The following is a 21,474-nucleotide window of genomic DNA, read 5'->3' as shown; positions in this document are numbered from 1 at the left end:
ACACAAGAGGACGTCCTGTTTTAGCACCGCCCCCCCGAGTCCTGGCGGAGCATCAGTGGAGGACAGAATGAAAAACCTTAAACTACATCGGTGCCTATAATTAAATCAATCTTCATTTTATTTTAAATGAGTAGACTCTTTGATTTTTAGACAGATAGAAAGAAAAAACATTACTTATACCAGGTGAAGGGCATTTAGTATTTCACCATGTTACCTGATCTTGAAGTGACCTGTAAAAACAAAGGACTTTTAGCAGTATGCTACTAACTATAAATTGGAAATGCTTCTTTGAACACACCACGAGCAGAGGTCACAGGGTCATTTAGGCAACACATATGCAGTTTTGTATAAATATTTATATATGTAACATGATAAAAAAATTTCAAATAAGGTAAGGACACACACCTCGTACACGTGTTTCTCCGCACGTGCAGGACCTGGGCCACGAAATGATTTACGTTTTCCTTCTCCTGTTTCATTATAGTTCTTTTTTTCTGACCTTTAATGGCTGCCTGGTGGTTTTCCACTTTTGTGATATTTATATAGCAAACCCTTCATTAATACATGCTGCGGTATCCCTTTCACTTGTTAAGGCCTGAATGAAGTCATTGGCTTCTCTGTCACATCTAATTGAAACATGAAAGCTTTAGGCTAAATGAATCAGTGTAGAATATAAGTACAGCAATTAATCCATTTAGAACATGACGATATGTCACTGTAAGGCTCGGGTGGAAGTAAGTACTGTACATTTGTGAGGTAATTGTTCTTGAGCATTTACAGTTTTTTCTTTTCCCTATATGCATATTACAGCTTTAGTTAGTATGTGCGTGTGAGAAACAGATTATATTTCAAAAATTATATTATAAAATTTGCTTGAAATGCTTTTGTGTTGCAGTACGTGTTGCCTTTGATGTTTTGTCTTCTTGTTTTTATTCCTCCTCTTCGTGAATCACTTTTTAACAGCTGTTTTACAAGTGCTATACAAATAGTCATGACTATCATTATTTACACAACGGATAATATAAGCTATAAATTGAAAAAACAACACATACTGGCTCCACTGACAACATATGTTTACCGCTCTACTTGTCGTCGACCGTTTCCAACTCAATAAACAAGTCTTAAATCTAAGTTCAGAGAAAAAGTCCAAAAAGTGAAACAGATTCGTGCATCAGAACTTTGCTTTTGCTTCTCTCCCATTAATCATCTCATGACACCTCAGATTTATCTGGTGTTTCATTTTATAAAACGATTTAAACTCACTCCTCTTCCAGATGCTGCAGCAGCTGCTTACACACGATTCTTCAGTAATTATCTAATAATGTCAAACACCGTATCGTCGGAGGGACCGAAGCAGGAATGTGTCATTTTGCTGTTGATCACTCACAGGATGTACTTTTTCACTCAAGTAAGATTGTTCATGCAGGACACAGGCCCAGTGTCAGATGGAATTAACTCCACCTGCCCCCCCGACTCTCAGGAGGATAACCGGTGTAATGAATGACTGGATAACAGATTTTAAGTTCTTATAATTTTTATTATAATTATTCTCACACTGTAAAGATAATACAGCAACACTGCAAAGAGAAGAATCATCTTTACGTTAATATTTCACTTTGTGGCACGGTGCTAATGTTTGTCAGCAAAGTTCCTTCATGTTACCTTGGAAACAAAGCTTTACCAAGCAGCTTCAACTTGGCAAAATGCCAAAGAAAATGTCATCAACTAACCATGACTGGTACACTGCTCTGGGGATCCAGAGGTTACTGGGTTTACAACGATGGTATAGAGGTTTACTGTGGGTCTATATCTTTTGTTTTATTTCAGTGATATAGCCCCCTATAATTCATCCCCGATATATTACGGCCTCGTTTTGAACTAGCGGTTATAAGACTGACGTAGCTCAAAGTAATGGGGGCAGCGTTGACATGGCTTTGGTGGTTGAATTTTGAAAGAGCTAAAGTAATGAGTAAATTGTTGAAATTGCTCAAAGTAATTGACCAATGACTGAAATATCTTAAAGTATAAAATGGTTTAAATTGTTAAAAATGCAACAAAAAAATTGTTAAATAAATGGATAACCCCTTAATAGATAAATTGCTAAAAAAAAGAAGGTATTTAAGTAGCAAAATCAATCTGAACGAAATGGATCCAAAACATTTTAAATATAATATATATTTAAAATATAAAAACTTAAGAATATCGCTAAATTGTATAAATAGCTTCATGTTATGTATATATTGATGTTAAAACTGTAAATGTAATGCATATATTGATACATTTAAATATGTTGCAAATTGATACGTTGTTAACTTTAGTAACATGTTCTTGTACTATTGCATCTGACCAAATAAAGTACTCCAAATATTCCTGGGGACCATTTAAAAGCCACAGACTCAAAGGGGGTTCTTTAATTGTTCTAAACCCCGGTGTCCACTTCAGCACGGCTCAATGGCTATTCTTACCTGGAGGTGTAAGCCAAACACAGAGCTGCTGGTGTCCTCCACCTGCGCGGGACACTGTTATGTCAGCGAGTTTACTGCTGTGAGAGCTGAATATGCACATTTTCTCCTAAGGGTCACTTGGGTATTTTTAGTGTTTATGATATAAAAAGAGGTGAGAATCAAAAGGGATGCCCAGGGTGAGAGCATCCACTGCCCGAGCGGGTTTCTCTTTTTTTCCTCCCTTTTGATTAGTAGCAAGGACATTCCTAATACGGGTGGTTATTTTAGGTCTCATAACAGACCTGCAGTCCTTTTTCCCATATTAAAAGATAAAGACCTACTTCTCACAGCCTGCTTCTACAAACCTACAAATCCCATGAATAATTTAAATACATAATTGCAAACACTACGACGCGTGCGAGCATATGAAGTAGTATGTTAATCGCAGCCATGTTCATGCATAACCATAAATCATTTAACATGTTGGTTTGTGTATTTTCATCACTAGGGCACTAAACACGAATGCGATTCGGCTAAGCAAGTTGAGTAAAAGAGTTTTCAGTGAGGCTAAAAACATGAGAACTGGGTTTTGAAATGTAACAGATCCCAAGGTCATTGCTACAGTGACTCAATAGCTCATCTTTTTTATTTTCTGGATCTATTGTCAGCTTCATTCAATACCAAACGTTTTTTTTTAATATTAGACACTTTATTCACTGGTGCCTTGAAACCAATATTCAGGTCTTCACTGCAGTAAAGATGGGATCACATTTCAAAATAAAAGTAGCTGGTATCAAATGTATTTATTTGTGAGAAGTGTTATCATTCACTACCCCAAACCTTTCAGTTGCATGTGGTTTTTCGATGGATTGCACAAGATTAAACCCCATTTTAACAAGGAGACAACATCTTGGCATCAGAATATAACAATATAATACATCTGACAGCCGCAAGTCAAACAAAAGGTTCAGTAATGTTTAAGTTATAGTCAGATCTGGTTTTCAACTCAATTGCTATGAGATATGTGTTTTTATTTACCCATGTCACAAACCTTGAACAAGGAACATAAAGCAAAACCTCAAGGTTAAGTCTGAGCGAGGGAATGAAACCATGGAGACAATACAATGTCTTCTATACAGCGAAAAGACCGTTATATTGCAGTTAGGCCGCCTCCCTGGAGCATTTGAGTCTCACGACTTCAACACCAGCATCAATCTCATTACACGTGTGTGTTTGTTTGTTGGGAGCAGTTTCAGTGTCAAGCTGCAGGTATGATAAACGGCACTCCACCAGAATATCAGCTCTCAAGATTTGCTAGGAAGGAAAAAAAAAAAGACTCAGTAAAGCAATGAAGAGCAGCTAAATTCTTGGCAGCGGCTTCCTGTAGCTCCTCCAGCGCCCCCGATTTCCTGATACGCTTCTCATTCGGCAGAAATGCTGCCATTTTCCCATTTCACTTCCCCACACGATCATCAGCATTTCTCCCTCCATGACACGAAAACAAACTACTAAGTGCATCCGTGTGTTTGTGTGTGTGTGTGTGTGTGGTTTCAAACACCCTGTCAGCAGTCACTGGGTGGGAGACAGCCATAAACTGTGCTTTAAGCCTATAATGGGCTACTGCAGCGCTGGCAAAACTTAGATCATATTATGCCTCTTCTCTTCCAGACACAAATGGGATCATTATTTTTGATAACTATACAGCAAGTGCTGGATAATTTTATTACACTACTTGCCACTGCATAATGCTACACTTCAGCTAAAACATCATAAATCTTCTCGTATCAATGTTATTACTGTATTTAATTAAAGCATAAACCAATCAATATCATAATGTCCTACAAATTATTGGAACATTAGGGTTGATCTATACACGCAGTAGAGCTTCATTCTGCCTTCCACCGACATTAGCGTGCACGTGACAGTAGAAACAAAGCGATCGGAGAGGCTGCCCCAGTGACGGGCGCTGAGTGGTCGGTATATTTCTCAGAACCCTTATTGTTTGTCAAAAGGCAGAAGTGGCAATTTACAGCAGGACCAATAAAGTCCATCTCAATGCCCTTGTGTCATCCCCTTGTTAAATGATTGACGCTCGCAGATGTTAAAGCTGAGGCATTTTATTATAAAGAAAGCAGAAGACGATTCACAGGCCACCACTGGTCTCCCCTAATAAATAGAGGCTGTAAATACACTTCAATATACAGCGCAGGAACAATTTCACAACCTATTTTCAATTGGTTTGTAAGAACAGCTTCAACAAGGATGTTAAATTAATTCTATGCTCAAGAAAAGCTGTACATTGGTTTGACTTCACAAGATGGGACTTTTTTTAAACTGGCTTAGAATCTATCAAAGTATGAACACAACATAGTGAATGCTTAACCTACATCTACCACACTTTTCACTCCACCAACAATCTATATTCTCAACTAATCTTCCATTCTGTCTTCTCCTGTCCATGATAGTCTCTCGTCTGTCTTCATACAGTCTCCTCCACGATGAACTCGATGGTCTGCTGCGGCGACTGGCCCGTCCCCACCATGGTGATTTCATTTCCATCCATGGTGATAGTGGGCAGGATGACAACCTGTGAAGTTCCTGCCATGCCGAGCTGATCAGATGGGATCATGACCGTCTCGGTTCCTCCTTCGCCCCCCTGCAGTACGTAGATCGTTTGCACTGAACCAGAATCCATCTCCCCTGTGGCGGCCAGAGAAGAAAGAACCTTGGCCCCTTCCAGCACCTTCTGGACCTGGGCGGCCTCAGCGGCTTGCGCTGCCTCCTCCACGGTTTCCAAAGGCACGTCTCCGTGTTGCCGCATGTGCTTATCCAGGTTTGAGCGAGAGCGGAAGGCAGCTACGCAATGGGGACAGGAATAGGGCTTCTCACCACTGTGGGTGCGGGCGTGCTCAGTGAGACGCGCCGCCACGCTGAAAGTCTTGCCACAAAGCCAGCAGCAGAAAGGCCGCAGGCCACTGTGGATGCGCTCGTGGTCCCGCAGATGGGGCAGCTGGCGGAAACGCTTCCCACATGTGGTGCACTGGTGGACAGAAATGGGATATGGGAAAAAGGGGAAAGTGCAAAATATATGAGAACGATAAAAGGTTGGCAGGAAAGTGCAGTTTTGTTCACTACAGTGCCAGTGCACAAACTTGACTGCAATTAATATTTTCTGAGACCTCTCTTTATGTTTTTTCTGCAGAGGCAGCACTTCTGGCGGGGATAGAGGAAGAGCAGCAGAGAGAAGAGGATATGGGGATAGACAGAGAGGGGAAAAGATACAGTGCAATAAACAACAATTTATAAATTGTCAATAAATCTGCAGATGAATTTCTGAAATAAATCGATCGCTTGTCAAGAAAGCATCAGAACCCTGTTTAAATAAAGACCATTACAATGTTCTTGAGATCTGAAGCTAAAGACTTCAGAAATCATGGCAACTATCATTTAACAAGCTGCAACCAATTTTTTTGCTTGATAGATGACTTTCAACAAATGATATATTGAATACCATTATGTTGATCAACTAATTAATCAACAGTGGAAAACAAATGAGCAATAAAACAAAGTGATTTCCAATCAATTTCCTGCAGCCCTGTTAGTTGTAGTTCATATCTGCCCTCGGATTAGAACAAACAAAGCAGACACTTGATTAAACCTGACACACAACTAAACACTTTGACTCCCAACAGAGGTGATCAGATTGAAACTGTAATCCCTTTGGCAATTTCTGCCATTTCTCTGTGAAATAGAGTTCAGTCATATTTACATTTCCTGTTGAGACTGAACTGACTGTTTATGATTTAAATTAAACTCATCCCTATTAGTGCCTCATAGTTTGAGGACCTCTGCTCCTTGAACCTCAATCTTTAGCATTGCTGGCGGATAGAGCTCAAAGCAAAGCCACAAACATTAAATCAATTTCTGCAGCCCTACGTGCCGTGATGGGCTTGGGTGGGTCTATAGTTGATGTCCTGCCTCGTCACCAGAGCAGCAGAGAGAGGGAGAGAGTCCGAGAATAGTAACAGGCACAGAGGGGAGCTGACAGGCCCTAACTCAGCCCTGCCATTAATCACAGGTACACAGGGAGGAAAGAAACACCCATAGGACACACACTGCACAACTTGCCATGGTCCACAACCAGAGAAATGGCAGCGGCTATGAACGGGTGTGATCATGGGGGTGTGGGAAAATACAGGTGTTAGCTTGGTGTAAAAAGGACAAAATCCACTTCTGAGGACTGAGAAAAACTCTCTCTTTATGAGAGCAGACACAACATCCTGTTTCCTACCTCAAACGGCCTTTCATCTGTGTGTGTCCTCATGTGAACAGTGAAGGTGGAATTGTAGGCAAATTCTTTTTGGCAAATCTGACAGCGGAAGCGGGGTCGGTTTTTGGACTTGCTGAGTGTTCCCTGGAAATGTGCCAGCACATGCTCCTCCAGGGCAAAGTTGGAGGTAAATCGGCGGCGGCAAGGCCTCACTGGGCATTTGAGCGGTGTCTGGCCCGTGTGGGACAGCCGATGGAGGTCAAGGCCCTCCTGGGTCATGCAACGGTGACCACATAGGTCACACTCGAGCTGCGGGAGAAATAAAGACAGTGAGAAAAACAGGGAGAGTGGAGTGGGGGAGTTAATGAAAGGAGAAATGGTTTGTGTCTTTATGATCTAATTGTGACGTGACCACCAGGTCGCTGTTGGACTGGAGACCTGTCTTCAAATGGCTACTATCAGTCCAACCACCAACAATCGCTGATATAATCACACTGCTGAGTAATTTTTGATAACCTGTAATCCATGTAGACTGGCGTCTGTCAACGCAGGCCTTTTGATGCAATGAACAAATTAGTCGAGATGACATTCTATTAAAAAGTTAATGTTCATGACCACAATCATGTGTTTGGTTCGATTTCTTAAATCTGATTTATGAATTAAAGTTTGATGAATCACCAATCGATAGCCAACTAAAGATGTCTTAAATAAGATGGCTTAATTGTAATTTTCTCAATGCTCTGGTTTGAGAAAGATCAAAATCAGTCCACTCACTCTACTCTACTTGCTTTATTCTCAACAAATCATGTAGTCACTTCATATTGTTCCATCTTTCGCTCTCTAAATTAATAGTTGAAAGTAAAACAGGAGTTGAAAACAGCAAAGTGACTGTGTGTGTTGCTGACCTGTCCAGTGCAGCGTCCACGGCCCTGACCCCGTCCGCGGCCAGCATTCCTCTCCTCCTCTGTGGTCGGGCAGCGCTGCAGGTGGATCTCCAGAACTGACTGGTTCACAAACTGGGACAGGCAGTGAGGACACGACGCTGGCTGCTTGTCTGTAAGGGAGCAGAGTCAGGATCGAGACAGATGGTTGTATTATCTCCTCCATTTCAGAAGGATTAGAGTTGGAAAGATGAAACAAATCTAAAATGTCTGTCTAATGAGTTCTATTCCTAGCAACACAACACAGTGAAGTTAAGAAAGAAACAACCATTCATCACTTTGGCTAAATCACTTTGGAAGCAGTGAAACTAATTGAAAATACCACATGACTAAACAAAAAGGTAATTTCTGACAAAAAACTAAAGCTTTGACATTTGTGTTCATACAATTTGATCTTGTTCCATCATAAGACAGATGCGTAGCCTTGTTTGCCTTGGCAGAGGTATGAGCTCTACTGACTTCTATTGTTTTTAGAACTAATTTAACCTTAAAAACGTGACCACTCACAAAAGTCTGCTGACAAATCAATGAATTAATCATTCATCATGAAAGATTTCAAAAGCAATGGTGTGAATGATTTCCTGGTGGTTGCTTTTCAAGAGACTGTTTTTCACTGGTTAGAAAAATATGACTTTTGAAAATGTAACCTTGGGCTCTTAGCAATTTTTATGTTTTTTCACTGTCAATATTATCATTGACAGATAAATCTATTATGCATAGATCCACAACTGTTATTTGCGGTCATTATGTGTTTGGGTTGGTCACATTCCTAAGTAACTGAATAGTAGTTTACTCTGTTGCTTGAAAGTATTTAAACGATTAACCGATTGTCGAAATTGATTCCCAATAATTTTCTGTCAAACTAATCAGTTCGTCCATTTATCTTTTCAGCTGGGATCAGCCGGTGGATTAGTTGTATTTTGGCAAAGCAAACCTGGGTCAATCTTGAAAACCTGGCTGGGAAATCGCTGACACTGATGGTTCATCAGTATGTCCATAGGTCGTCATGCCAACATCTGGCAATTTGCTAACCATCTGCCATCTGTGCCGTCTATCCCAGGGGGCGCTCCACTCTACTCCCCATTGGGACCCTCTAATTAAACCTTTAATAAAGACAATCTCAGCCTATGGCCCTGGACTGATCAATGGATCAATCTCTCCAATCATCTCTCTCAGAGGAGTCACGTACCCCTGACCCCTGATGCACGCTGACTCTTCAGGCTTACCGCCAACGCACCCCCCCCCCTGATTAAGATGAAGTGTCAACATGTTGACCTAATTCATTTACCTCCACCTTCCTCTTCCATTCCACATGGGAGACAGATCAATGGAAAGTCATTGACCTAATGCATCAGAGGAACAATGTACACATAACTTGGAAGTATGTTTGTAGATGAGCACGGAAGGCCACCCAGGCGAGCTGGTGACGGCATTTATCGCCAAAATTTGCACCAATCAATATGAGTTCACGGCAGGTTGTTCTGATATGAGCACCTTATCTGATTAGTTTCCATTACAATGAGACACATGGGATTGCATCAGATTCCTTGATATGTTCATCACAATCTGTAACCTTGAACCGGTCACACGTTCCTCAGAGAGAAGCATATAAAAGACACAAAACAAGAAATAGTCACCCGGCAAAAAATGGTGACTTAAAAACACAAATAAAACATTTAATGACCAGAAAAAACTTCCCTCGTCCCACATGATTAAAGTCTCTAATCTTTAAGTTACTCCTGCTGAACATAAAAGTACGGGGATGATAGATATATGCCGGGCTGAGCCCTGAAATCTCACCTTGATGAGTGAGCGAGTGCAGATCAAGATCTTTCCTTCGTGTGAAGGCCTGTCCACATTCTGGGCAAGGGAACGGGTGGCTTGTGTGGAACAATCTATTTAAAACAAACAAAAAACATTTATGCACAAACACAAATAAAATGTCCTTAATCAAAGACATAATAAACCTAAATAAACGGGTGGAGAAAAGTCATGTTTTGGTTTAAGCTGCTGCCCTGAATGTGACTCATAGGCGGATTTCTAGAGAATATGTGCTTAGCTGTGCTTCAGGTTAAATAAGGGGTATTAGCTGAGTGTATAAGGGCTGGAGATAAAAGTACAGCAGTAAACTGGGAGGAGTCAGAGTGGAGACTATATTTATCCATTGCATAATGTTACGCTGAATTCAACCTTCGGGGAGGCGAAAAGTATTATGGTGTATTCACCTAATGCTGCATTAGACCTGCTTTCACAGCTCGGTGAAAAAAAGAAACACTGGTTGCTTGGCAGTTTCTAATAATCGTAACAAACACAAATTATGGAGAATGCTTCACTAAATGTGGAATTGTAAAGTGGATGTATTATTTATTATTTCATACTACTACAGGCACTGTTGTAGCAAAATACCTTGTCACACAAGTCACTTAAAGTAAAGCAGGAGGCTAGAGATGATGTGCAAGGACATCTCAAGGCCCGTGTGAGAGTCCAGGCTATTTCTATTCCCTGTTAAATAGACAATTGAAATCAATATTTCAGAGACAGCTGACCCTGAGACAACTGGGAGAATTAAAATTTCTGTCAGGGTTACCTCTACTTCCAGCTAGATGTTCTATAACGAGTAGGGCTGATGCTGTACGTACAGTATTAGTGGGTAGATAGGTGGGTAGAGATACACTGTCTGTACAGCATAAGTACTACACATAGGCTGACACAGACTGGAGCTTAAACAAGTTGTTCATTTTGAGGTTGCAGCTTCTCAAATTGAAAAGACGCTTCTAAATGAACAGAACGATCTTAACTCGAGCCCCTCTACAGCAGATGAGCAACATGTGAGCAAACACAATCTCCTCATGAGGTAGGTGACATTCAAATCTAATTATCTTTGGAGGTTTAAAAAAGGTCACGGATGTCTTTTTGTGAAGAACATATTCCTCTATTTTCTGACATTTTATAGATCATAACAAATTTAATGGAAAGAATGAACCATAACGTTTTTATGATTCCTGCTTTTTCAGAAATAGTCTAACTAGTTAAAGCTTGACCCTGATTATTAAAACACATAATTGCTTTCAACTGTTTTCTTTCGCACCCATGTGTTAACCCTGGTGAACTAGGTAGGATCAGGCTCTTCCAACTTCCTGTGTTGTGATGTATCTTAATTTCCTGGACCGCCGTCTGTCAATCATATGTAGCCGAGGCTCAAGGGCACCAAGACATCTCAGTTAGTCTGTGTGCTATGCAGCTTGCTCAGTAGTCTGACACGGCTCAGCTTCCACAGCTCCTAACTAAGGTGAGTTATCTAAATCCTGCCCAGAGATCGGTTAGGGTTCTGTTATTCTTTTGTGTTTACACTAAAAAAAGGGCTTGAAATTAAATACTGACAATTGCCTTTCAAGTTTATGTCATTGCAACCCACACCAGCTTAAAAGTTATGTTATTACTTGTGATCGTTGAGCTGCTCCTCCGTGTTGAACCGTGAGGGGCAGTGAGGACACGAGAAGAGACGAGGAGTTCCCTCGTTGTCCACAGTGCACATCTGCATTGAAGGACACAGTCAAGGTCAATACAAAATTCACAGCAGATCATCTAAAAAGACATCCTAACTATATGAACATGACATTCAATGTTGTAAATTAGTTATCTTTATTTCAGAAGAGCAATGCCAACCGACAAAATTACTGCCGACATCCAAATAAACATATTTCATTTAAATTTTTCGTATAAATATTATCTTCATTACAATTCTGCCAAGTACAAACTGGAAGGAGGTGTACCGGTTTCCGTCCACGCCTGCGGCGAAGGTGAGTTGAAGTGTGGATGCGTTGGTGTCTCTTCAGGGTGGCTGACTGGGAGAAGTTTTTGCCACAGCGGTCGCAGCTGTAGGGCTTGTGGCCCGTGTGGCTCATGCTGTGGCGCAGCAGGCTCTGGGAGTTGGTGAAGGCCTTCGAGCACAACTTCACAACAATAATAATCAGAATTAGTGCAATGGATATACATCCAGCTCTATTAAGCACCTAGTACAATTTCATCTGATTACATTTGATAGTTTTGGAACTTTTCAAAGCAATTTCCACTAGGTGCATATTTGACAATGGAGTCCCTGTCAAATATAATGAGGTTGGAGGCTGAAACTGTGTCTGCCACCTCTTCAAAGCATTACATCATCTTGTCAATGTCAACTGCATAACATAAATTACATTTACCTCAAAGCAATTATCTCTCAGTCTCAAGAAAGGACACATTTTGATTAATTTCGATTGGCACCTTGCATGTGAAGAGTTTTTCTCCAGTGTGGCTGTACACATGTGTGCGGAGGAAGACACGCCGGGTGAAGGTCTTGCCACAGTAAGGGCAAACATGGGGTAATGGTGTCCGGGACCAATCCTGCAGCAGCTTTGCAGGTGGAGGTTGGTTGGTTTTGTCCGAGTCTTCTGCAGGGTGTTCCGTGTTCTCCTCTTTTACTCCTGAAACCTTGTTTTCTGGCAACAACAAAAAAGTACATGAAGATTAAAGCACCCCACTAATAAATGCTGTATGTTTTCAAAATGGCAAAAGACATTCCGCTTACCTTTGACTGCATAACCACCCCTCAGGGTCCTATAAATAGGCCTACGTCTCTTGGGACTAGGTGAAACAGAATCCCCAACAGAGGCAGACGGGGAAAGCAGCCGCTTTGAGGTCTGTGGGGTATCCTGAGTATCAGTTGCGGCTGTTTCATCACCAGTTTCCGCTCCGTCGGCCACCTCCATCCCTGATGTGAGGCCATGTTCTCTGCGGTGATACAGGTACTTGGTGGTGTTCATGAAGGTAATGCCACAATGGGTGCAACTGTGTAGTGGCCCTTTCAGGTCGTGCTTCTGCTTTCGATGGGCAGCCAGTCCTCCCTCATCACTGAAGCTCTGCCCGCACTCAGTGCACAGAAACAACTCAGGCTGAGGGAAAGGGGAGGAGACGCTGGTGGAGGGTAGAGTGGCATCTTGCCCCAGCTCATCCATCCCATTGTTCTGGCTACACATTTCTAATGTTGGTTTCGCTTCAGGAATCACTATCATCTCTTCTTCACCTTTCTGTTTGTGTTGCTTTCGGTGGTAAAGAAAGAGCGTAGTGTTGAGAAAGCTTTCTCCGCACACAGAGCAGCGGTGGAGAGCTTCCTCAAAGCCGTGTTGGGTCCTGCGGTGGGCCACCAGTTCAGACACCAGGCCAAAGCATGAGCCGCAGTCCACACACAGGAGAACGGGTTCAGGTTTAGGCTTTTTGTTTGCGCCTCTCCTCTTGGGAGACCATTCCTCTACATTAGAGGTTGAAGACGCCGCTTCAGTAGGAGGAGGCTCAGAGCTAAGAGCGGTTATCTCTGCAAAAACAGATGCACAGGTCTCTGTGACCTGCTCGATCTCTTCCTGTGATTCTGGTCTAAGGTTGAGAGAAGAAGCATCTGGATCTAAATTTGAAGCGGTGCTCTGATCTAGGCAGGTCTCTGCCTCAGGTGTAAAATCAGGTTTTAACTCAGAGGCAGTCTGCTGACATGTCCCTTCTTTACGGTGCTGTTGCCAAAATTCCAGGCTATTGAAAAGCTCATTACAGTCCCCACATTGGTAGAGGATCCTAGGCTGGTCTGCTGTCACTGTTGCATCAGCTTCAGTCTGCTTGAGTTCACTTTGATCAATTTGAACAGAGGAGGGTTCTTCTTGGATTTGAATCTGTTGAAGTGAAACTGTCCTTGATATATTTAATAGCTTTTGCTGCAAAGAGAAGGGAGGAAAGAGGAGAAACAGGGAATAGCTTCAATTTCTCTATGCAAAAATAAAACAACTTGGTAATACTAATCAAATACCTGTAAAAACCCTTCCACCTGCTGTGTTTTTCTTTAATTTTATCCTATCTGGCAGAAGGGGAATGAGAATCGAGTGCTGGGGTACTGAGGTCAATTAGAGCAGCGTGTGTTTAGAGCCCAGGTTCCTCTGAGAGCTCCCGACTGCCAAGATAAGGCCTCAGACTGGACGATAACCATCGCAGGTTGAATGGGGTTTTACATTTGCTACTTTTATCCATTGGTATGATAAAAACTGAACGTCAAGGTCATAGTATAAGACAACCGAAACTGCATCAGATAACTGTTCGATGTGCCAAATACTCAACATGCTCTTGTGCTGTTGCTTTGCAAGCAGTGTTGGAAGGAAATCGAGTGGGGAAGGCAACCAAAACAGTTCAACCCAACAAACTTAAGACATTTGAAGGTCAGTCACAGTAGAGGAATATGGTTCGTTCTCAAACGTAGCTCTAAGAAAGAGAGAGAGTTGGACCGTTTAGCAAACTAATCACTTCTCACTCAGCCGTCAGTAGCGGAGAAACTGCGACTAGGCGCTCCACAGCAAGGACAGAAACAAACCAAAAGACATCAGCAACGATAATTTGATCCGTACGCCTTGATCAGTCTGTTGTCTTGTGAGGGAGACTTAAGATTAAAACATTCTAGTTATACTTGGATCCATGCTACATTCTATCAAAGCATAAATAACCAGTGATGTAAGCCTGTCGCACTCGTATGAAACAATGTAAACACATGTTGACAGTCGTACATATAAATTCTGATATAAATGGAGCAACTGTAATGTGACTCAAATTCCCCCTGAGGCACAATTGAGTATTTCTGAAAATAAAATCTGTGATCCGTATCAGCCGATGCTCCTCCGAGCCCCATAAATCCTGCTCGAGCACCCTCACACAAGACAGTGAAAGTTAAAGAGTGTGGTATTGGCCCGTTTAAGAAAAGGGATTTTTTGACACATGTGATGAGTGCAAGCGCTTTTTCTGACTTGACAGCTTTTGTGCCAAGCTCAGACAAAATCCGCTTCCTGTCTACCCGACACCATCATGACCTCTCTCTGCATTGTTGAGGCTTAAGTAGTAGATAATACCCTACACAAAAAAACACAACCACACACAATGAATAGTTTACACAAGTGAAGCAACACAGGCCCAACTCTGTCCTGAAAGCTTTTCTGCCCATTCCCCACTTTTGAATCACGAATAAAAAATATGATTAGCTAAAAAATGTTAAACTAAGACAACAAAAGGATTTAAGCTTTTAAGCAGGACATATACTGAATCATTCATGGAGAGTGTGTAATGGTGCCATATGTGGAGTGCATTCTTTTAGTATGCTGATAAAGAAGTCTGGAGATGTAGCAGGCGAGGCTCACATCGGTCCAAAGAGGAAATGAAGGAGTGAATTTGTGAGCACTCTACTGCTATTTGATACATAACCAGCCATCAGTACCACATGATGTATAGAATAATCATATTACACTGGCTAATGAAATGGGGATGTTTGCAATAAACCAGCTCATGGCAAAGCAATTGCCCAGAAGCCATATGGTACATAAGTGTAATGTTTACCAAGCTGATCTATACACGAGAAGGCCAATGAGTGACACATCAAGGAGAAAAGCTGTCACTGACTGATTTCTCATGTTTCTCTTCTGGCTTACGACTCAAGATACAATCAGTCTGTCATGAGAGTAACAGTCCTTTATGGATGGGTGTGGAAGACTGAGAGGGTTGATGTCTAGGCACAAGCTCAGACAGCCGTGTCCTACTGCCAGACGGGGGCAACGACTGCTTTTAACCCTGGGGACTTTCAGAAATGATCATGAGAGAGGCAAAAGAAAATATGTCAAAGTTAAACCGAATAAGTCGCCACATTATTCAACTTTCAAACTCTGCAATTCAGATAGCGTCTTCAAAGAGCTCTGAACTAATAGAGCTCAGCATTTTCGATGAAATGCATCCCAAAATAATAGATTCCAAAACAGGACACACATTGTAAGACAAACACTGAACACGATGCATTATGGAAACATCCACAGGCTTCTCGAATGCACTATGAGTCAAACAATAGAAATGCAAATAGATTAACATAGTGAGGCCTGCATTCAGTAGATGGAGGAAATATGCAGGAAAATGACAAGTTGTAGACCTCACCCAAAAAGGGCAACAGGGTAACCCCATCACAAACAGACAAAACTTTTTTTCTATCCTCATGAAAACAAATTGTTCCCCGTTGCTGAAGCACGAGGAACAACCCGGTGATTCAGGTGGAGAACATGTTAATGTGGTGTCCTGGACGTCAGTTTGCCCTTAGACCTTTATATGGGGTGTTTTCTGCCACTAAAGACTAAGCCGTAGCATCTAAGCATTTGTGTGCAGCACCTAAACCAACAAAACGATTAAAACTATGCTGAGGCTTGCACTATTTGCCTTATGATGGCTTTCACAACGGTCTTTACCGTTTTTTCCATCATGTCAGACCACACAGTTTCAGCTGAAGTTAGGCACATGAACTCTCACTCTTAAGCCTGTGTGCCTGTCAGTCAGAATTTGTTGCTCGCTCGCGAGACCTTCGTGAGTGCACATATCGCCATAGATTGAATTAATTCTGTGGGAAACGCTGGCACTGGCATAAGGAAAGGACAAATTTTTTTCAGAGAAGTTAGTAAAAAACTGGGCATTAATTCAAAAGGACTAATGAATTACATGTTGAACAATCACATTCATTATTTCTTTCTGAATAGATCAAAGGGTTGCATTATGGATTGCTTGTAGCCTTATCATGTTGCTAGGCTACTGAGTTTTTTCAGGTCAGTTTAGTGTGTCTGTCAAAGCTAATCAGCCTTGTTTGGATAGTCCAGTTTAAAGCGCAGGAGTTTCTGAAGGCGGCTGCGACATGTTCTGCTGCCATAGATCAGATAAATGAATGACGAGTGAACACAAGTTCTTAGTGAAACTCAATGTCTTTTCTGCAAAAATCAACCAAGGAGAAAATCTGAGCCAGGAATAACACCTGTGAGAGATGATGGATTCAATAAGATCTAATTGTGAGATATGTTTAATTTCAGAGAAAATAATAGTGTGAGAGAGGAAGTGACTCACTACACTAACTTAGTCAGTGGACCAGAGGACTCTGTTCACTTAATTAATAAAGTCGAGATCACTTTATCTATTGCTGATGTCGGAATGTAGAGTGACAATAACTAACTGTTGGGTTCTGACAATAATTGTAATGATAGTGGGGGAAAGAAACGCATATCTTCACATTGACGCCAGATCAAAAGGCAGGACTTACTAGTATCTCAGTATATTCATAACAGAGTTCAATCACGTACTATTTTCCTGTGACAGAGATGCAAGTTACACACACTGCGCTCGATGCCAGAGGAGTTTTGTTAATCATTTTTTGATAATTAGAAAGTCTGGCTACGATTTGCCATTTAATCAATGTTCTCAGCAGCCCCACAGGTGTGTGATGATGTGTGAATCTTCATGCTCTATTGTCTATTTTCACATGTAAAAATAAACCCCTTGTTATTAAAATTGTTTTGTTGGTGTTTTTTAATCTGTCACAGACACAGTTAATGGTCGGTAAACAAGCATGACCTATTAGTGAGAAGAGAAATTTAGAGTCAACATCCAAACCATGGATGTGATATATGCCAGTTGAGAGCTTATTCAAAATATATAAAATACACTCTGTCACATACTCTGAAACATAAAGCCCGATTAAATCAGTGTATGATCCACAATCTACTTTTAGCACTGCCACAGTTTTTCCCCATTCCACCCGTTTGCCTCACTAGTGACTCATTACTGATAGATAAAGTTCTCATGTGTTAGGTTGTCATTACACTAGACAGAAAGTAAGACCAGGTAGCACTTAGAAAAACACTGATGACTGCACTTTCACTGTGCACTTAGTGTGATTAGAGTTCTGATAAATGTAAAAGTAAGATGAGTTGGTGATCTATATGTGTCCAAATAGGAAAACATTAAAGGTGAAGTAAAGATCTCCACAGCTTAATTATTATTATTAGTCTATTTGTTTCCGTTTATATTTTCTTGTGATGCATGTCAGTATAAAAGGTCAGTAACGATCACAGTCTAATCAAAGAGAAACTATACATATATGATATATATATATATATATATATATATATATATATATATATATATATATATCACCAAATATAAATACACTGCAACGCTTTAAAATGCATCAGTAAACTATTACAAACAACTTAATGGACTGGTGAGTGCTGTGTTGAAAATAACCATGACTATGATGAGCAGAAGAACATTGTCAATTTATGACTCATAAATTGCCGTCTCTATTTCATTTCCCATGTATAATTCAGAGGCTTTTATGCAATCACACAGCTGGCCATTTCAGGCCCGACCATCATAATATTGATTTTTTTTTTCTTTGCCCAGTTCTATTTTTGGACTCAACACAACCGCATGGTAAAAATAAAAAATTGTTGACTGTGCCAGTAATTACCTGAGACTGTAGCACTGGAATAGTGACGGAGGTGCCTCCAGATGTGTTTGCCTGATCTTCTTCAGGAGTACATGTCAACTGGTGCTTGAGAACCTCTTCCAGAGTGTCGAACTCCTGGTAGCAGGGGAAGCACATGTACACTGACGAAGTCTCCATGGCTGCCGGGGGTGAGAAATCAAAAACATTTCATAAGAGACGCAGCAATGCAAATGTGTTTCAGATTTAAAAAAGGGCAACAGTTCACAAAACTTAGCATGCTCTGAATATGAAAGTATGACCACAACGTGAGGCTTATACAGATGCCTTGCCCACCAGAGCACTGCATTGAAGTTAAGCTGTGAACATTGCCCTCTCCTGATGAAAAGAAGAGCCTGCATATATTAAGATGACAACAGCTTGGACTCAAGTGCCAGGGGGCTAACTCTGGGGTTGCCAGGATGACTCACCAAGCTCTGAGCCCGGATTGATTGTAATTTTTTAGCGCATGCTTCTGCTTAAAGTTTTCAAAGATCCATCCTACTCACTAGATAAGAATCACCAATCAGACGTTATCATTCACCGGCAAAACTCTGTTATGAAAAAGGAACCATACGAATCAAAGCAACATGCATCAGCATATTTGAAAAATATCATAGTAATTACAATTTTAGTTGACAGCAACACATTTTTATGGTACAGACTAAGAATGGTGAAAGTCTATATTTGAATTATGTTTCGAGGAAACCAAAAACACAATATGAATTAGTCTGTGGAAGGTGGTTTTCTAAAAGGCTGCAGCACTCTGCAACAGACTTGTTTATTTCTACTTAAGATATAAATGGGTCCCATGATTTTTAAAAGGGGCAACTAATATCCTTTATTAACTGATGATGTGTCACCAACAGTGGAGTAAATTGTTTATTTAATGCTTCTTTGCTGCAGATGTGATTGAGAGAGTATTTATAGCAGCAGGACAATTATTCTTGGATCAACCTGAAAAACTAAAGTAGTAATGTATTAACATCTCAATCAGTGCAACAGTGTGGCCCCCTGATGTGTTTAATCTGTTTTTGAAGAACAATGAAGGTCTATGTGACACACATACACTTTATAAGGCTGATGCTTCACAGACATTACTCCTTTGTCAAATCGATTCATTTTAGAGCCACAACGACAAACAGCTCTCATTATTGATTTATGTGCAGATCACTTATCTGGGTTAATTGTTTTGTCCAACTTACTGAAAATAGGGTAATAATTATCCACAGACCCAGGTGACATCCAAATGTCAATCCAGACTACAAACTGACTCAGTTTACTTTCACTAGCTCGTTATTTAGAATCTGGAAACAGCTATATTTAGTTTTGTATAAAAACTACTAACACAAGTTATATTCAGTTATAAAAATAATTTATGGGTTTAGGGTTAGGGCTTTAGAGAGGTTGTGACTCAGCTGATCATAATTTTGGAGGAAGTAATTGTGCTGTTGAACAGTATTATGTCATACAAAGAGACTTAGCCACCCTTGGTTCACATGAATAGGGTTATGATAAATAGAGAGGCCCGTCCGTATAAACACTCAACAATTCAACAGCGGCACAAGCTTAAATGTAAAATAGAAATCCATGTTAAAAAGCTTTTCGAAAGCAAATCCTGGAAACATTTTATATCACACTCATAACAAATACCTGTGTTATCTGTTAAATCTCTATTGTCATCTTCTGCTGCCATCGGTGCTTTGTCCCCACCAGGTCACAGCTCTGTGGAATAAATGCATTTTGAGAATGTAATCTAAATACGGGTGGATTTCCAAAATGCATCACGTATTAATGAAATTCAAATCTGCCAAAGAATGTGGTCCAGTGGACTACACTGAACAAAAAACAAGTGTTAAATTCCTCTTATCACCCCTCTGAGGTCACACTAAAGCCAGATACATTCACAGAAGCATCTCTTCTCTCCGCTCTGGCTCTGAATCCAGACTGTGGTTCTTTTTTTGTCCCTAAAAATCAGAGCTTTTCCGCAAGCAGAAGACAAAGTGTGAAATCTGAAAAACACCAGCTTGGCCTTTTATTGTGTACAGGGAAAACGTTGCTTTGGAGAATCCCCATTATAGTGATGTCCAAACAGATGGTGGCAGTAGTTACGCACTTCAATGCATTATTGAAATAAAACTGGAAATAAAAATTCCAGATTCAAAAATTTGCATTACTACGCCATTCCCAGTCAAGAGAATTACCCAGTTTGGTATATTAAGTGAACATAGCCAATTGCTGAAACTCCTGGTGTGGACACATGTCGTTTAGGCACAAGAGCAGCGTTAGAGAGTTTAGCTGGATTAATGTGGATGTAGCCTCAGGCCATTTCACTGCTGCTGCTGCTGGTGTGTTTTAAAAGATGAATGTTCCCTGTCACACATTAATCTTTCTGGCTCCACTGGATTAACAGGGAGACTCTGCTCTTTATTTAACCATCTCTATAATGAATTGCAGAATTGCAAGTCCATTCACAGTATTTTTTTTTTTTAAATGAACTGTCAATCACACGACTCGGACAGAGCTGATCATCATATGCTCATGTTCCATCTCAGGATCCCTCAACTCGAAGTGCGCTGACCCTGGCTCTGTCAAATGGCTGTCAGGTGAAAGCATGACTCTGCAAAGTGTGGACGGGTCAGATGAGGCCGAATCACAAACATTCAACCCCGCAGTCATGATCTGCTTCTACCTGCAAGCATCAGTGGAAGTGACTCCCCTGGAAACAACGTGATTCTTAGTTAATATGTCTGCGCCACGAATGTTAATCCATGACACGCAAAATGGAGGATGACCCTAACGCTAGCCAGCACTGTGAGTTTCTGCAGGGGGGCGATCTGACTCGTGAGTGAACCAGTGGTGTCATGTCAGTCAGCATCGTCTTGAGCCTCCTCGTCTTGAGCCCGACGTCTGACCCTGAATGAACGACAGCTGCTCCGCTAGCCGTTAGCCGCCAGCTAGCTGTTATCTCTGACCAATACAGCTTTGCTAACATGGCCACCTTTTTTCCTAGCGACAAGGCTAACGTGTCCCGCGGCGTGGTAGCTTAGCTCCGTCGCTAGCTCGAAAAGCTAATACAACGACGGTCGGAGCACGCCTCGATAGAAGCCTCCTCAGCCAGGTTAGCTTGTGTCTACACCCGGTTTACCACTTGGGCCAGTCGTGCTTACTTTCTTCTACCAAGGAGAAGAAGAAGAAAAGACCCAAGAAGGCGGGCGGGATGCGCTTCTTCGGTGGTATAATGGCGGCGACAGACTTAAGTTCGTATTGTCTGTCTCCCCCCGTTGAAGTACTCCATACATTGATCCCAGCGTCGGGTGTCTCAAGCGAAACGCAGCGTTCGTGTAAAATAAGTGAAATTTAATCAGAAAAACTCACCTCGCGCAGACGTTTGTTCGTTTGAGGAAACAGCAGAACAACTTCTGGGTTTCCTGGATGTTTGTCAGGCCCGCTCTGATTGGCTGCACCGGTCAC

General features: G+C 41.3%; 1 protein-coding gene across 1 annotated transcript; it reads right to left on the bottom strand.

Moving 5' to 3' along the window:
- Positions 1-4,545: 4,545 nt before the first annotated feature.
- znf574 (zinc finger protein 574) lies at positions 4,546-21,474 on the bottom strand. Its single transcript, XM_062399907.1, has 11 exons — positions 21,379-21,474; positions 19,654-19,725; positions 17,986-18,143; positions 12,223-13,393; positions 11,919-12,133; positions 11,429-11,608; positions 11,096-11,190; positions 9,456-9,550; positions 7,620-7,768; positions 6,736-7,023; positions 4,546-5,484 (listed from the first exon to the last, which is right to left on the bottom strand). Exons 2-11 carry the CDS (start codon positions 19,694-19,696, stop codon positions 4,924-4,926), a joined length of 2,955 nt encoding a protein of 984 aa, XP_062255891.1. The 5' UTR covers positions 19,697-19,725; positions 21,379-21,474; the 3' UTR covers positions 4,546-4,923.

The sequence above is a fragment of the Platichthys flesus genome, chromosome 11, assembly GCF_949316205.1.
Source record: "Platichthys flesus chromosome 11, fPlaFle2.1, whole genome shotgun sequence".
Lineage (NCBI taxonomy): Eukaryota > Metazoa > Chordata > Actinopteri > Pleuronectiformes > Pleuronectidae > Platichthys > Platichthys flesus.
This window is presented reverse-complemented; position numbering and strand designations above follow the sequence as displayed.

Coding starts and splice junctions, on each gene's coding strand:
- znf574 (XM_062399907.1), bottom strand. CDS start 19,696: ATGGCAGCAGAAGATGACAATAGAGATTTAACAGATAACACAG. Junction 9,551..11,095: donor GAGCAGCTCAACGATCACAA/GTAATAACATAA, acceptor TGTTTTAAATAG/ATTGTTCCACACAAGCCACC. Junction 5,485..6,735: donor CAGATGAAAGGCCGTTTGAG/GTAGGAAACAGG, acceptor TCTGTCCACCAG/TGCACCACATGTGGGAAGCG.